This window comes from Lepisosteus oculatus, chromosome 15, assembly GCF_040954835.1.
Source record: "Lepisosteus oculatus isolate fLepOcu1 chromosome 15, fLepOcu1.hap2, whole genome shotgun sequence".
Taxonomy (NCBI): Eukaryota; Metazoa; Chordata; class Actinopteri; order Semionotiformes; family Lepisosteidae; genus Lepisosteus; species Lepisosteus oculatus.
The window spans coordinates 28593406-28611234 of NC_090710.1; the positions used below are offsets into that span (position 1 = coordinate 28593406).

At 39.2% G+C, this 17829-nt stretch overlaps 2 protein-coding genes across 9 annotated transcripts in view; one reads left to right on the forward strand and one right to left on the reverse strand.

The window, feature by feature from the left end:
- Positions 1-8099, forward strand: part of LOC102689895 (POU domain, class 2, transcription factor 1) — a 55206-nt gene extending 47107 nt beyond the window's left edge. For all 8 annotated transcript variants that reach the window (XM_015364305.2, XM_015364304.2, XM_015364306.2 and 5 more), the window contains one exon: positions 136-8099. In XM_015364305.2, the coding sequence (XP_015219791.1) occupies positions 136-443 (308 nt within the window). In that variant the 3' untranslated portion in view covers positions 444-8099. The remainder of the gene's footprint in view (positions 1-135) is intronic.
- Positions 8100-8576: 477 nt separating this feature from the next.
- Positions 8577-17829, reverse strand: part of cd247 (CD247 molecule) — a 34481-nt gene continuing 25228 nt past the window's right edge. The window contains exons 5-8 of the mRNA XM_015364042.2: positions 14866-14895; positions 13027-13086; positions 11834-11866; positions 8577-11152 (exon numbers count right to left, since the gene is read on the reverse strand). Of these exons, the coding sequence (XP_015219528.1) occupies positions 11081-11152; positions 11834-11866; positions 13027-13086; positions 14866-14895 (195 nt within the window). The 3' untranslated portion in view covers positions 8577-11080. The remainder of the gene's footprint in view (positions 11153-11833; positions 11867-13026; positions 13087-14865; positions 14896-17829) is intronic.

Below are 17829 nucleotides of genomic sequence, written 5' to 3' on the forward strand. Positions count from 1 at the left end.
TTAGATACAGTTTGTATGCTGAACATACTGAATGCTTTTGATTAAACCAGCTTTCAGTCCCACTATAACAATTACATCATTGTGAAGTTTAATTCTGATGTTTTTTTTTAATGTTGTGTTCTTTTCTCCCTTTAGCTCTTGCATCTAGTGGGACTCTTCCAATAACCTCCCTGGATGGCAGTGGAAATCTCTTGTTTGCTAATGCCAATGCAGGCGGCAACCTGGTGACTGCCCCGCTGTTCCTCAATCCCCAGAACCTCTCTCTGCTCACCAGCAACCCGGTCAGCCTGGTGTCTTCTGCGGCAGCCTCTGCGGGGGCCTCTGCTCAGGCGCTCAATCTCCAGGTCACCTCCGCGGCAGGCGAGTCCAACCAGAGCGCGGTCACCTCCGTCGCCGGGCCTGCCGCGGCCACCACCATCACTACGGCCTCCAAGGCTCAGTGAACTCAAGGCTCCTCTGCTTTTATTTTTTTTTGTCCTTTTCAATTGATTGTTCTCTTTTGCTGCCACCAAAAAGAAAAGAAACCCACTAAAAAACAAAGCATTTTTACTATTTTCTCTATCCCTCTTACCCTCCGTTGCCCCCCTACTTCAGCCTGTGTGCTGTGCCAGGAGCCTTTTCCTTCTCCCTTGGGTTTGCAACTCTGCGTACGTTAGTCCACCGTTAGCGCTGCAAGAGACTAAACCTCTGTTGCAGTGATCCTTATTTGTTTGTCGAAACGTCATCTCCAAGCAGGATCACTTAGCATCTCAACAAAGCGGTGTGCTTTTCTGTTTCCGGCACACCTGTTCAAAAGCAGAATGATGACTTTGCAGAATGAAAACGTTTTTGATTTTGTCTTTCTGGGACTTACCTTATTCATTCTTCAACTAACATAGACAATTCTAACCAAAAAATTAAGACTTTATTGGCTGAGTTATGATACTGAATTTGTTATTCGTTAACATTGCAGAATGGTGTTTTTTTTGCTTATCTGTTCTAGTAGGGTATTGGTTATTTTATTTCTAATCCCAGGTCTGTTGTACAGGCCTTTTTGTTTATTAATGGTGTTTGTTATACTTTAAAAAAAACAGTACTGAGTTTTTGTCTTAATTTCTGCAGGTTTAAACTTGCAGATCTTTTTAAGTTAACGTGTGCATACTGTTCAGAGAATTATTTTCTTTTAAGTTGCGTAATCCCTGAGATCTTAAATGTGGTTAGGAAGCTGTCAAACTGACCTAGGAAATAATATTCTGATTAGATCTGTTTATATTCTGGTTTATGTGTAAAGGAATAATGCAACTTAACTGGTTTTCCTTTTTCTGTCTGTCTTGCTGGAAACACTGATTAAGCAGCCTTTTGTACAAGTGGATTACTAGAAATTACACTGATAAGTTAATTTTTTCGGTAAGCTTTTGTAGGAGTTGTATGCAAAATCCGCATACGTGCAATCCTTTGTGATCATGACTAGAAGTTAGACTTGGAAAAGTTGATGAGGGGAGTGTTTGCCAAAGGGGGGTCAGAAGATCCCAGTAGAATCAGCCTATTTTTGTGGTAGCTGAGGTTCTAAGTTTTGCTTTTGATATAGCTAGCTGCTGATTTAATTTCTAGCTGTGTTTTTCAGGAAGAAGAGCAAACGTTAAATGCACACTTGTAATTACCTTTGCTTTTGGAATTAGGTTTCAGTTGGTGGGTGCTTTGCACACTTTAAAAGTTAGTATTGTGTTGCTGGGACTTAAGTGGACTCCTCAAAATTCTCAAGCTGTACATTTCTCAGCACATTTAGATCTCGAGTGCTAATGTGTTAAACATAGAAATGCGGCTGTTTTAACTAATTTCACTTTGCGATAGAGAAAGGAGACTAAAATGACGAAAGTGACTGAGATTTCAGTGATGGCTATTGTTTAAGAGGTAAACATTGAAAGGAAATATGTTTTATTTTTGTGCATTTAAATTATAGACTTTTCCTTCTACATGTGCACAGTATCTGTACCAAAAACGAAACTGGATAGATCTACAGTTCCCTTGCTTTGGAAAAATGATTCTGTCATTTTCTTTAATTTGAGAGACATTTGTTTTCTTTCCGGGTCACACTTTAGTGTAGGGGTTGCAAAACTGTACTTCAGAAATGGATAATAACCCAGTTGTTATAGATTTTTAAAGTATTTATAGATTGAACAAGCTGCCTTCTGCAAATAAACTTAGAGTTTAGGAGTGTTGAACAGGATATGGCCAGTATTAGGGTGTTGTAACTAACTGCAATTAGCCTGCAGTAAAGGTTGGTTGTCATCACATTTGTCACTCTATAAGTACTTTATTTATATATATATCATTTATAAAATCTTTATAAATAGAATGTGCAACCCCATTTGAAAAAGTGGTAGCTCCTTCCCTATGTATACCAAAAATATTACCTGAATCTACTGTTAATAACTATAATATAGCATAAGTATACAGCTGTCAGAAGAGGCTTACTTTAGAGAAATTAATGCAATATTTTCAATATCCAAAGACTTTTCACTATAGTTAAGGGAAAATAGTATCTCTATTTCCTCATTCTTCAGTGAGGTGGAGTTTTTTAAATGCAAGAAAACGCAATGAAATGTTGACCTGATGCTGAAATTACAGGAAAGCGGGGAACTTGTGTTGCTTGAGCACTTTGTGCACCGTGATGAAAACCCGACTCTCTAGGATCGCGTTTGGCATCTGAATTATTGGAAATGGTTTGAACAGCTTTAGTAGCTTAGTCAGGTATTTTGAATGTTTAAGGTTGCCGAGACAAGTCTTGCAAAACAATTTTGTCCCCTGTCTCTTGTATATTTAATAAATGGTGTAATATAGATCTCACAAAAATGGTTGGATGGTCGGAGAGGGTGTGTACTGATAATTTTAGGGCTTATGGTTATGATTTTAGTTTTTTCTTGATGGTTAAAACGACAGATTTCATTGTTTTCCTGGTGAAACTAGCAATGTTCATCCTTTTAATTAGGAAAATGGACTGTAGAATGAGAGATCTAGTGTGGCTGTTTCCCCTAACAATCTCCAGCCATCTTACAAAGCTTGAACCAAAGTCATTTTCTAGCAAGCTGCTGTACCAATGAGATAGTTTGTATTAAGTGCAGTTCATGTGCAGTGAGGATTTTGGATGCTACTGACGGAACAAAAATCCCCCATTTGCTGCTCTTATCCTTCTTTAAAAAAACTGCTTCTTCTGGCAGAATTACTGTTCACCTATAGGGCTTTCAGCATTCGAATTTTCTAAATGGTCCAACACTTTGAAAAACAAAAATAGCCAGACAGTTTGTCACGCGATTTATAAATCATACAGTAAAAATCATGAAAATCAAGATTTTCAATGAAGTGACAATTATTAAAGCTAACCCATACACACAACGAACTTCTTATATTACAGTGGTGTAAAATCTACAAGAAATCTGGCTTCCTTTCCAATAGAAATGTCGTCATATGATTTTACTGCAGGTATATTGAGAACAGATTTAACAAATTCAAACTAGGTACAGTATGGAACCATTTTATCCCACCACTCTACAGATAAGGATTCATCAACAAAATTTTTGTTTATTTTTTGCTGATTGTTGCTGAATACAGGGGTCTTCACAATGCTTAATTTTGGATCATTTCTGCTTTAATAAACAGTCACAGCTCTGGAGTTGACTGTGCTAGTGCTATTATCTTTTAAGATATCAAACTTTATTTTTTATATAAATTTTAGGAACGTTACCAGTATCTGATTATGGATGATATAAGAGGCCCAAGAAACTGTGAAAGGACTCAACCAGAAAATCCTCACAGTTTTTAATTTTACTCTTCCATTTTATCTTTTTTAAATGAGTCATTAATCTGCTGCCTTCACAACAGACATCACATAGTTCTCCCAAAGTGTCTTTTTTTATATTTGCGGAAATGGCCCAAAATGGATCAATGTCTTTAGTTTTTTTTCGAGGTGTTACACTGTACCTAGTCATTTAGTATTACTAATAATGTTCAAACAAGCAGCTAATATAAGTGTCTAAAAGCCCTTGTTGTACACAGCACATTCTTTGCTTGCATATTCTTTTGCTTGGTTACTTAATTTTTTTTACTTTAATAAAATACCTCAGCATCACTTAGCAAATAAGGTTCACTTTAACATAAAGCTGTAAAACTATGTTACCGCGACCATTTTAGTTCTAGAATGTAGATGAACTGTTAATAACTTATGTGACTTTGCTGTACATTTTTAAGAAAAAAACAAAAGTTTATAGGAAATAATATTGATAAATACTACTACTTTTGGGGTGTTCTCTTGTTAAACAATAATTCTTTTGTGATCCTACTTGCCAAAGCAAACGCCTTTTTCCTCTGCAGCTCAGTTGGTTTTTATGTGGCCTGATACAGAGCATGCATCATCTTGCCATTTATTAGTCCCGATTTGTATTTGTGTAGTTCCTTTCTCTTCAATTATCTTTTGGTTAACTGGTATAGGGAGGGGATTGGGGGAGGTGGGTGTTGATGTTACAGAAATATTTATCTCGTAAGGACATAGGGACTTTTTTTTATTTGTGTTATAAATTGAATGTAGTGGTTTGTCATGCTTATTGTCAATAACTTTTTAACTTCCTTTTATGATAGCAATGCTAAATACTTCTGTCTAGACCAAAAAAATAAAATAAGAACCTGCTCCTTGCACCTGAAAGGTGGACCGGATGTTAAAATGCTACTGTAAAATGGCTGTTTCTGGCACTCCTCCCTGGGTGCCTTACTGGTGTACCTGGTTAAAAGGTGCTTCTGAGTGGACTGTCATGGACTTCTAAGCACCTGATCTTCAGCTTTTTCTGTGTTGTATTGTTGTGCAAACGTTTCTAAGATGAGTGGTTAACAATCATTTTGATTTTATCATCGAAACAGACGACAAGATCACTGGTTTATCTAATCAAGCTTGACGCTTCAAAATGAATCTTAATATATATTTTGTGTGAGTGTGTGATGTTGGCACTGGTATTTCAGCCTTTGCCCACTAAGAGAATATAAAGATGTGCTTCATACTTTTTTATATACATACCAAACATATCAACAGATAAACTAAGTTATAAGTTCTTGATCTTTTTTATGAGTTGTAAAATGCTTACATTTTGCTTTTGATAATGAACCAGTGAACTTGTTCTCCCATCTTTTGAGTTTTAAGTTAGACTTTATTATTTTTGCCTAGAGGATTGGCATTTTTGTTATGAAAGCTTTACTGATGTTCTTTTTTCCTCTAGACAATATGTGAAGGTGGTATTAATAGTAATTGTAATAGATGACTTTACTTTTTAAAACATGTTGTCTTGTAGATCATAGGAATGATGAGATGATGAAATTGCATAAGAAGAGCACTTGGAACAAAGATTTTATTAAAGAAAAAAAATGTTCCTACAGAAACACAGAGGAAGAAAAAGAAATACCTGTGCTTTCATACAAACTAAGAAATGTTCTATTCCTTTCAGTTAGCTCTATTTGGTTTCATTATCTTGACGCCAGTTGTTACTTCGTCAGCCAGAGAGCAGACTCTAGAATTGTGGCTTTCGTGTGTGTCTAGTTGTACCCAAAATCATTTTGATGAGATTTTCTAGAGGATAGAGTGAAACACTAGCTTTTGGGCAGGATTGTATTTTCTAGTATCTGCCTGTGAATGGAATAGCCACAGTGTCTGTGTGCTAGTCTGTAGTTCCAAATCTATGTTCATTTTATTTATTTAATATAAATGTGCAGATTAAGAGGTTTGTATTAGGAGGGTTTCTTTTCTTTCTCTGTGTACTAAAGATGGGTGTGGTGGGGTTCTTTGGTATCCACTACAGGTACAGGAGCTGTTGTATACCTCATTTCTAACTCGTGACAGAGTGAACTTGCTTTAATCTTCTAAAGAAAAAAAAATAACCCCTCAGAGTGGCTTATTCATGTCCGCTTAGTGTACACTTGTAAGTCTAGGAGATATATGTACCATGCAGCAGTACAGTCAGTTATAACACACAAACTCATGAATGTCTTATTTAAAGGGGAATACTGCAATTTTAGGTTTTATTTAATGTTAAGAACTTGTTGCTGACCCATATTCTTCTGGCATTATTGATTAATTTATATGTAGTTTTTCATCCCAAGTAGTTTTGTGTCTAGTAAGCAGCTTCAAGACGACACTTTCCAGTAGATCGCAACCTTCTACTGTTATTTTTCCAAATTATTCTCAAAGCAACCTCTTTAACACCAAATGTATACTATTGACACTTTTTTCTCCATTATTCAAAATACATTGTGACACCAAAAGTTATGTTTTAATTTTTGACAATCCTTATTCCATTACCTGTTGATTTTTTGAATGTAGATGTTGGTGTGATTGTACTGCTAGTGTGGTTGTAGATCCCAGACAACTTCTTCAGAGAAAACCAAAGACTTCTTATTGATTGTATGAACTAAACAGTCTTCAGTCCTACATCAGCCTTTATCTTACAAAGAGACACGTGAGTATCAAACTGGGGTGGTACACGTTTTTGTGTGATTCTGATTGCGTAAGAAATAAAGGCCTGTTGTTGATGTATATAAATATTCATAATTAACCTCTCCTTGGGTATAGGCAGAATTTGTCATTATATGTAACATTTAAGATTGATCAAGTATTTTTTACCCATTAAATTTCAAGTAGTGTTCAGAATTCCCATGCATTTGTTAACTCTTGGTTCTTTAGCCTTCATTGGGTCGTAAAGGATCTATGACATCTTTGACTGACGATTTTACAAGAGTATTTACAGGTTAACATGTGGCTGTCTTTGTCTATGTCTGTGTAAGCTGCCTATTAATCAAGGAGGAGATTGTCTCCTAAGAATGACAGACCCTCAGGTGCTTTGCTACTGGTTGGGGGACTGAAGACAGGGGATGTAATTGGCTACTCTGATGGGTACTTATATTAACCCTTTTGTGGGCTGGGTGATATGAATTAATACACACTGAGGTATTCTCCTGAGCGCACTGCAAATGCTTAGGAGAAACTGTTCTTAAACTGCTAGCTTTTTGTTTTCTGGGGTTTTTTCTTTTATTTTACTTTGTTCCTTCTACACTGTTCCACTGTGCAACTATGCATTGTAGTCCTCAACCTTATGCTAGATAGATGTCTGTAAATGTTCTTGTGCATTGGTAAATGAAGGATTTTTAACAGATTTTTTTAACTTAGTGGGGGGTTGTAGGATCTTACAAGCTCTATCCCAAAGCAAAAATCCAAATATTAAATGTTCGCCTGACGCAAATACCAAAGATTTGTTTCTTCTTGCAAAACCTTAGGCTTGTGTATTAAATGCATTTACCCAGCACTTGCATTAGTCTAACCTCAGTAATTCCAAAGCTTAGATGTATATTTTGGTATATTTCTGGGATAATTAAAAGGTTTTGTGTCGTTTTAAGAATTCTTGTTCGTTTTGGTGTATTGCTCTCTTCAGTCATAGCATGGAGAAAAAATAATGAACTGTCTTACTCTTGGTAGTTTAAAAATAGTATTTTTGTATGTTTTGGGTGTGTCAATGTACGTGATATCAGTTTTCACTGCCCGGTTACCATGATTTAAAAAAGTGTACATATTAATTCAGTTGTAGATTTCACAGGATGTGCATTCTGTATACTTGCATTTTCACCCACTGCAGTTATAGCTGAAGGATTGTGTCCCCCTTTTAAAATGGATCGATAAAAATTACTTGTTCCCTTTTATCTTCCTATTGGGATTGATACACTGTAGCTCTCTATTTGAAGCCTCTGTAATTTTTTGTTTGTATGTTACAGTTTACACTATACCTAAAAATACCAGACCACACTAGAAATGTGGATTAGTGCTTCAAAAACAGCTACATGGCTGTCTTTAATTCAAAGAGTGGGGACACAGTTCTTTATTGCTGTCGGTTTGAAACCGCTACAACATGGTGGCTTAGATCAGAAAGATTGTGTAGAAATTTAATTATGTGAGTCAGGATAAATGGTAGATTTGTGTAGATGCATTTGTCTGCTGTAATTTTTATATATATAAAGATAATCTTTTACTGTAACTGTACAGTACTCTTTTGTTGTAAACATCATTAAACCATTTTCCAAGTGTTTTAACATTGTATGTTGTATTGTCTCCTAGTTTCTTTAATTGGATCTCCAAACATCTCACGAGCTTTGTGAGATCAGTTAACAGCAATAAGAAGGTGAAGGTCACAATTGTAAGGTTTACAGATAATTTGCCCAAGGGGATTTTTGGTTATTACTGTGTGTTTAAATCAGTCTGTGCCTCCATAAGCTCAGGAACATAAATAGCATTTTAAATAGTGTCCTGTTTCACAATCTGTAAAATTGTTTGCTTACTCAAGAGTCTGCTGATACACCCATCATAACTTAGGTTTAAATAGCAGTGTATTTAAAGAAACATGTAGCAGCCAAGGGGGAAAACAGCAATATGTGAACATGAAACTTTTCTGTACAACCTTTTATGGTCCACAGTAAGAAAAACATTACTATTACAATGAAAGAAATTGCTTACAATTGTGTAACGCATTTAGAAAATACAGCCTAGTGTAAATACATTTAATATGAAGCAAAAATCTGAATCAAGACTTTTATTTTAGCTACCAGTAAATCACATGAAGTATTTACATAGGAAGTCTAATGATAAATTACAAATACAAAAGTAGAAGCATTGCAGTGGTCCCATTTTCTCATTACTACCTGAAATGTGGTTATTTGTTCTTTAACCACCTTATAATAGATTTCCCTCTTCACGTATAACCGATGGCTTTAAACATTTCGGGAGTCTCCTAAAAATGTCTCCTGACCTGTTTGAGACCAAAGCACCAAGATTGTACTGCATTATCCCACAGTATTACAAGAGCAAAAGTTACATCGAAAGCAAAGGATGTTCTCAATGCACTGGAATACAAGTTTAAAACCTCTAAAGAAAATTGAAAGGAATCTTTTAGATTTTTTTTGGTCTTCAGATCTGGTTGTATGCTTAATTTTCATCTCCAGTAATTTTCTTTGTGCTGGTGCCTGTGCTCAAATATGAGCTTTCAGCCTTTGACCACAGAGTAGCAGAAACTTCAAGCTGACAAATCCTACCTTGAATGAATGCGTTCTGCTTGCTTTGCTTTAACAGGAAACCTAAAGGAGCAGTACCCCACATAAAGCATAGCACATAGCACTTTTAAGCATTTGCTTCAGATTTTGTCTAGCAAAAATCAGAATGTGCAAAATAATTTAAGTCCCAGGTATTCTAAGTTTAGTTATTTTCGATCTGGATATTGTAACTTTAAAAATCCTTGTACAAAGTACAGTATGTCTCCGAATGACAGATCAAGCTGTGATGAATGACACTACTGCATCTCCCTCTCCGAGGACAAAATTGATTTTTTTTTCAGGTTATGCAGTGTGGCGATGTGACACCAGGACCTTGTCAGCAGTCCGAAATATGTCCGATTCCCGAAAGGGGAGTTTAAAAGCTGACAACTCAAACGTTTTTGGCAGTGGTGAGGACATCTTCCCACTCAGTCTCAGTGCAGTGATTTCTTCTGATTTTTAGATATGTAGATGTATTCAGACCCTTTCTTGTCATTTTTTGCAGGGGAGGAAAGTCGTAAAAAGTCATTCAATGCCTCCAACAGCACACACATTAGCTGTTAGAGTAGATTAAAACAGATATAAATATATGTGGGTATGGTATTTTATGTTGTTCTTGCTTCCAGACATTACAGTGGCCTGCATATATATGCAAATAAGAATGAAGCAATGGTTTTGCTCACCACTCGTGAGTTTTTGCATTTTTGTAAGAAAGGAAAGTAGGGGAGAAGGTAAGCGGAAAATCTCCCAAATCTTTTAAAGAAAAATATTTACATTTTTTAAGAATTTGGGGATCTTGGATATGTACACTGAAACATTTCACTCTGCCACAGTACTCAACAACCGATCTCAGAACGGGCAGTACCTATTTTTTCTTCCTCTCGTTTTGACAGTGAACAAACCAGAGTATTATTCTGATTCGCTCCTGTTCACCTCACGATGGCGCCAAACGGGATGCAAACAAATATTATAATTTCCCTGTTGCATCAAAAACCCTTAGAAGTATAGGAAACAAAACTAACCCTTTTCCTTCATGCGGTATCAAAGCCCTTTAAAGTTTCAAACTAGCTAGTTAATAATATGGGCCATAACTATTCCCAATAACAGTCTAATAGTCCTCTTGCAAAATACTGTAAGCCTAATGATACTAAATGTTTTGCATGCCAACATAACAAAAAAATGTTTTCAAATGTATTTTTTTCCATCCGGTTATATTTCTTTTAAATGTGAAATGAGTTCAGAGTGCCAGCACAGTCTGGGCACGTAACACCAGGGAGGAGTGAAAATAATCACCCCTGCTTCATGAAGACGGGAAATGCGTGCTTTCTTTTTCAATACTTTTTTTCTCACATTTATTTAAAACAAAAGTTAAATACGTGTGATTTGGTAGATTATATTAAAAGCCATCGATGTGTTCTTATTCAGTTAATTTTCACCTTTACAGATTAATATCTGTTGTGTCGGGCCATATAGAATTTGTTTATAATATTAACCAATTTCACAAGATTTGAAATCCAACAGCCTTAAAAACAAAATCCCAAGAACTGTAGTTCCCTGGTTGCTAGGTTCTCGATCTGAAGTATTTTCTTGTCATTTGTATTTACGGACACAGCTTTATGTATAAGCGGTTTTAAGGTATCTCGTCTGAGGGTGCCTTCTTGGAAATAAAACGTGCATGGATAGGAACGGGGGGAAAAGGCCTTGAGATTAAAACCACAGCTGTAAAATATCTCTGTCTCTGGGGGAGGGGGGAAACTGAACTAGCAAGTCTGAAAAATAATAGGATTTCAAGTTTCTATCTACAATTTAGGTATTATATGTATTGGGGTGCTTGTTACATACAAGGTATGTATGTAACATGAATCTAAGCATTACTACTGTACATGTCTGTGTTATTTTACAGGGGCCTGGAGAATGTCGCAGAAAGGCTTGAAGCGTCTGAATATCTGAACATCCAAAAGAAAGTCAGGAAACACGCCGCAGCTCCTCCTTATTAGCGAGGAGGGATCGGGAGGGGCTGCATGTTCAGGGAGTCGTAAGTGTCTTTGGTCGCCGCACTCAGACCCTGAAAGATAAGGGGGGAAAAAACGATTTTTAATGGTTTTCAAGCATCCCTACTGTCAACTGCATGTTTCGTTTTTCCTTTAGGTGGGGCTCTTGGATATCACTCGGATTAAACGTGGTTTGGCTTTCAGTAGAAAGCAAGACTGCATTTACACAGTCATATCTCTAGAACATTTTGGGTTTTTAATTGTATGTGCATGTATCGACGGTTATGAGCATAAAACATCTTTTCTAGTTTTTATCTGGTTCATGTTTGCAGTGCATATAGGTCAGAAATCGGTGTTCTGCAGAGTTGGCCATGAATCTTTCTCTTTAGATGCAAAAAAATATTCTCTTCACATTAAGTGAAACCAATATAAATGTTTCTGATTTCACTGCATTTTGCTTACAAAAACAAATGCTTTCACTAAGAAATCTCCTAAATATACCTCATTAACAAGATGTCAGCAGCACGTAATGTATGCAATTACAAAATTAAAATAAGCACCAAGCATTTCAGTTTCGCTCTTCTTTGGTCTGTGGATAGGTGTCAAAATGGAAGGCTACTTCTTTGTTGAGGTGCTTATTTATTATTTACTGAATTACCAATCCTGCTCTATTTTGAAGGTATAGATGGTATAGATGGTTTATTGACTGGTTCTATAATAAAAAAGAGAAATCGAAAGAGGGTTAATTCTCTCACCTGGTAAACTTGTTCGTTTTTGTTTCTGCGACGCTGTGGAAAAAAAAACATTTAATGTCACGTTTGTGTGGTTTTTGGGAGTTTCGAATGAAAATAAATGTTCCTTGTTCATTCGACATTTGATTTTTCCTTTTTCTTTAAATTCATCATCTCACACGTTTCTTAGTTTTTGTTTTGTTAGTTTGTTTTTGGTCCTTGAGGAAGTCTTCACCAGGCGAAATAACCCAGCAGCATTAGTTTCTGAAGTGATTTTGTAAGGGCTGAACTGCAGCTGTTTTAATTAACTTGCCAGACAGAAATATAACAGGAAAAATCCACCGAAATGTGCGATGCTGACTTCATATTTTTGAGGTCTCCTCTTGCATCTCAGCTTAAGACTGAGTTTATGGTGTCTTGGGAGCAATTGCTGTGAATGAGAATAATATGATCTTTTGCTGTATTATTACTGTACGTGAGCCAGCAGTTTAAGACTTTTAACAGGTCCTTTGCATAGAACTAGCTTTGACATTAAGTCATGAACAGCCATTAGACCATTTTTAGGTCTCATCAGGAGGATTAAGCTAAAAGCTTGGATACTAAGGATCACCCATCCCTGGCTGCTCATGAATGTGTAATGACAAACCAGAAATACATCTGTTTAGATGGACCTGCCTCTTCGCATTGTAAAAGGGGAGAGCTAATATTTTCCATAATATCTGAACAAATAAACATCGAGCTTGCACTTTAGCAATAGCAAAGGTAGACTCCCAGTCCCTATCCACTTCCCTGGTCCTGTGAAGTTTGAAATAAGCCTTCAACAGTTCCACCAACTTATGGAGTCTTAGAAATCAGAAATCCGCACATGTCTCTGCTCCAGAGAAAACGAGAAGCGGGGAGCGCAGTGTTGTTCAAGAACGGTAACATGGCATCGCCTGGAGCTTGAGGTTCCGCAGGTGTGTTTCACAGCTTTTACGGGAACCATTCCCGATTCAGGTAAAACCATGCACCATTTCTGCAAAGGAAACCCCCTTATTCTTCATTCGAACGCCGGCGTCCAATTTCGTGAGCCCATGGTCAGCTCCAGTATAAATCGCTCACAACCGTAACAAAAATACGGCCCAGCGCGTCTAACAGATCTTAAAGGCACAGTCATGCTCTCCCAGACCTCAAGGCCAGAGGCTGCTGAATGGTGTAGTGGACAGTGTTCCTCTTACCTCTCCCTTGTGTTTCACTGCAATCTGGTCATAGGAGTCGGTGGTGGGCTTTTGCAGAGGCTGCAGGGGAAGAAGAAAAAAGACCGATCAATCTTTTCCTCCGTCTACGTGTTGATTTGTCTGTCTTTATCACGAGCACTGTCCCACAGAACATATCGCAGGACTGATGTGTCCTTTGCAATTAATCCCGCAGTTAAATGAGTTTTATGTGTCGGCTAATTAAGGGCACTATAGAAATGTGTCAGATTGTGGTGAAAAGGGTGAAATATTTACATTTTAAACCTTTACTGGTCTTACTGGACCAAATATTTACGGGAGTCGGACATCTTCTGTATCTGGGCTGCTTCGCGTTATACACTGAGAGTCTTTCCTGGTACATGCCGCAATACAGTTGATAATACGAGAATGACTAAAATATGGAGTAATTGTGCTCTTCGCAAAATACAGTATATGGTCTGTTTGCTACAGAGCACTGTTGTTTTAGCTGCACAGCAAAAGTGTGAAACTAAGAGGTGAACGACACGCGATCTTCTCAATGAACAGGGTCGTGAGAGACATTGCAATATGCATTTGACACACAAGGGGTCTCCCACCAGCTTGAAATATGTCACATTAATAGATTAAAAAATGCACTTAATATTACCAGGAGAAGAATCAGGACAAGTCTGTTTAAAGTGAATTTCTCAATGACTAATGAGCCTCCCCAGAGCAAAGAGATTTTCCGTGCCAATTTATACACAATGGACATATACTGTATGCGCATCAAATGTGTTATGATCTACAGAGAGAGTATAGTTTTAATGATCATTGACGTAGGATAATAGGGTTAATTATATCCTATTTTTGATCTTGTAGCTGGTTTTCCCTGGAGTTGCCGATCCCTTTCCGAATGGGCCTGGCTCCTGAGGGTTCAGTTCACTGTCGGCTTTTGCTTTGCCACACGGGTTCAGCGACGTCTTTGGTCGCGTAACCATGCCCGGCTTCCGGTATAATGGGGGCGCTCAAGGTAGGGAGCTTGTGTAGGCCGTTCAGCTCTTGTAAGAACCCACAGAACGCGAGCATCCCACTCTCCGCACTGGTCCAGCTGATCTCACTCAACACCGGCTCTCGGTAGGGTGGCCCTTGGCGAGCGTGCAGTCCGGAGGGATCGGGTCAAGGTCTGACATCACTGCACTCCCAAACCCACGTGTGCTGGCCGTCCACTGGGCTTTCGGCACGATATCTACAGTATAAATGAGGCCCCACGTCGCGCTTCACTGCTCCCTCCTCACACCGGCTCCTAGTGCGTGATGCTCCGCCCGCTGTTCGGCGACCCCCCTCCCCGTGGGTTTCAGTCCCTCGTGCCCAGCTAGATGAAGGAGATGGCGTGGCTGGGGTCGCCCGTGCCCACGCGGGTCTGTGGGCGTCCACAGGGCTGCCGCCTCCTCTTCAAGCCGCGTCACCTGCGTATCCCCGACAGCGTACAGGTGGGTGGCACCAGCCCCTAGTGCCAGTCGAGACGTTTTCTAGTGCTTTCCCTCATGGGCCAGTCCTCCCCACAAACTCAGAGACGGGGCACGGCCGGCCTCCGTCGTCCAGCTCTCCTTCCAGCAGGGAAATTGTCTAGCCACGCCAGCAGGTCCGTTTTTTTGTTTGTTTGGCTGGGTGGGCTTTGTAAATTGTGGCAAGGCTAGAGGGAAACCAGGTTCCCTTGGAGCGCACGACCTGTTGCGACACAGCGATCCCTGTCATTTAGGTACAAGCGCCCATGTGATGCTAAGATAATAACATAACCGCGAGCCTAGACTTCTTATGTCAGTCTGGGAAAAGGCAGCACCCCCTGTAAGAAACGACACTCACCGTGTAGAGGTCATCCGCGTTCCTCCGATTCTAAAGGGGAGAAAATGGACTGAGTTAGTGACTGTAACTGCAGTGACCTGCCAGAGTTCCCCTAGTGGTCAGAAATAATAGTTTTCACACTCACGCTTCTTTTTTTCTTCAATATTGCACAAGCCCCAGTCGGGGGCCTCTCTCGTTTTTATTTAGACATTGAATTAGTTGAGGTGTGTGTAATACTGAGGTGTGAGATCCTGTATCCTTCTTCAGAAGCTACACTGCAGTGAGCTGCTGTTATTAATAAACTTCTCCAATGTGTTTTTTTTCTCTTTCAGTATACTCTGTGCTGCAGAGAATGAGAGAGCACAATTTTGCTATTTTTTTGTGCCTCTCGGGCCAGCCGCGCGTCTGACTTAGGAAGTGTAAAAATTATTTAAATGTCATTTCACGTTAATGTCCACTCCAAACTCGTCACGGTATGAACACGTCACTGCACTTGGGGGTGATTTTGTTTGGAGTATCTTAATTTGTACTTCATTACAAATACTTGAAGGACACACAAATTCATCAAATGAAAGCCTCACAAATATGGTAGGAATTTTAAAGTGCTGCACAATAAAGATGGTCAACACTGAAACATAAACAAAATGGTCTGACTGTTCAAATATTTATGATGATATATTCCTTTGCTAGGCTCCATTTGTGTTTTTGAAGGTGACGCTTAAAAAATTATTTCGGTTTATTTTAAGCGATCCTTTTGAGGCGTTTTGGAAAAGCGCGTTTGAAAATTAAATTAGAGTCGAGACCCTCGTCTGCGCGGGATCTGAAAAGTGCGCGTTTTTGCTGGGATGCGTGCATTTAAAACATATCTGTGCAGTCATAATTTCCTTTCTGTTGTAAAATAGTTCAGCTCCGAGGGGTGTGTCCTCTCCGGCTACGTAGCGCGCACTTCTGTCGGTGTAGTAATTTACAACAAGAAGAGACTAAATTGAGCAGCGCAACTAAAAATCAAAGATAAGCCGAGTCCTCGCTGAAGAGCACCCCGTGCCGCTTCCTGTGCCGCGTGGTTAGGAGGGGGTGGGACCCCTCATCTCGGGCTGGTTCCTCAGCTCGGCGTCTTATCACATCTCTACACATTTTCCACTTCTGTTCTGTCTGAGCGACAGCCCCCCTGCTCTAAGCAGAGCTCGGTTACGCACATGACCTGCTCGCACATCGGTGACCCAGGTAAGGGTTACCTGGCCAACTTGCAGTGGAAGACACACGCACACCCACGGGCGTGTCCACGCCTTAATGCTACCCATTCGAAAGGCGACTTCGAAGGTTTTTGTCACTGCTCGCTGTTCCTTGTTCACGCCGTATATCCACGAGGGACAGAAACATGTTATTGGCCCACACACGATAACTGGGATGCGCGATCACTAGCGTGCCGAGCCACTGACCTGGTTACACAAACACCGTCGGAAGAAGCTGATGCTGTTAACTCTAGGCGTGGCGCCGAGGGACGCTTTCCTGTGGTTATTTCGCCAGGTTGAATTTAGCGTGTCGAATCTGTGCAGTAAAGCGCCACTAGTACCGGAAAGCCACGAAGGTAATAAAGAAAAATTCTTACATTTTAAAAGTCTTCGAGACTTCTCAAAGCACTGTGTCAAAACTCTTTCCTCGCCTTCCAACCAACAGTGCGTTCTTTTTGGCAAAATTAGTGGGTGTTGCAAAAACGGGTGTTAATGTTAGATATCCAATTATTAACAAATAGTGACCTCAGGCCAGTAAACATCAAATTAGTTCTCCATAACTAGGGGAACATAATCCTTTTCGGTGTTGAATATTAGTGTTTTATCAGTGAGAAGCTACTCAACTGTTACAAATGACAAGCCATATACTGGGCATCTAACACAAGGGAACAAGTAATAGGTTTATTCCATGCTGAAAAGAGAAGAAAGAAAACACAACGTTTCGGCCGTGGGACCTTCTTCAGGTGTTCTGAAAAGACACTTGTTCCTTTGCAGCCTATGCATGCTGACGCGGCTACCAACCTGAACTATTTAACACAAGGTACTTGTCCTGTCAAAAGCTTTATAATATTGCTATCTAATTTATGAGGACTAATATACTAATATATAGAGAGGTAATGTATGCTGTATCATAATTATTATTATTTCTGCCCAGGCCTTTTATATATAACTTTTAAAACAATCAAATTTGCTTTAAGTTTCCGTTTCAGGGTGCTTGTTTTAATTAAGGTTTCCTTCCTGGGCTTTCAGCTGCTGTGGGGTTGATGGAAGTCACCCTGTAGGGGGCGATGAGAGGAAGGGTTGGGACATCACAGATTTCTAGACTGCTCATCAGCTTTCTAGACTGTTTTTAGTGGATGCCTCAGGAGAAATGTACTCTGCTAATAAAGTTCAGCAGTGACGCAACATTTACTGGAACAGTGCAAGGACAAGAGCTTGTCTGGTACATGATGAGGTCTGACACCGTTTACACTGGCCAGGTGTTTGCAGTATGGTATTTCAGGACTGTTATAGTACTAGACCTGCGTGTTCGACTAGAGACAAACAGAGGGGTTCAGAGGGTTCATTTTGATCACCATCAACATGACCGTAAGTGACTGCTAACCTGGAATAAGTCCAGAGAAGAGATATTAGATACCTGTCTGGGTTTAAAGCAAGAGTCTGCACCGACTGGCTAAAAAGACTGAAGATCTCTAGTCTTCTGCAGAGAAACCTACACAGGGATCTTGTGTAGGTTTCCAGAATCCTCTGAAGAGTCAACAGAGTATGAAAGCGTAATGAAAAGTAGAAGAGACAAGTCAAAACTGTGGGGAAATGCATTTAAAACTGAGAATATGAGGCATGTCTATGCAAAAAGGTTTGGGGGAGATACTAGAGTTATATGGGACAGATAGCCTCCATTGTGTTGGTGATCTTTCTTTTGTTCTTAGTCTACGTCCAACAATTCGTAACACATGTTCTTGTTGTGGGTCTG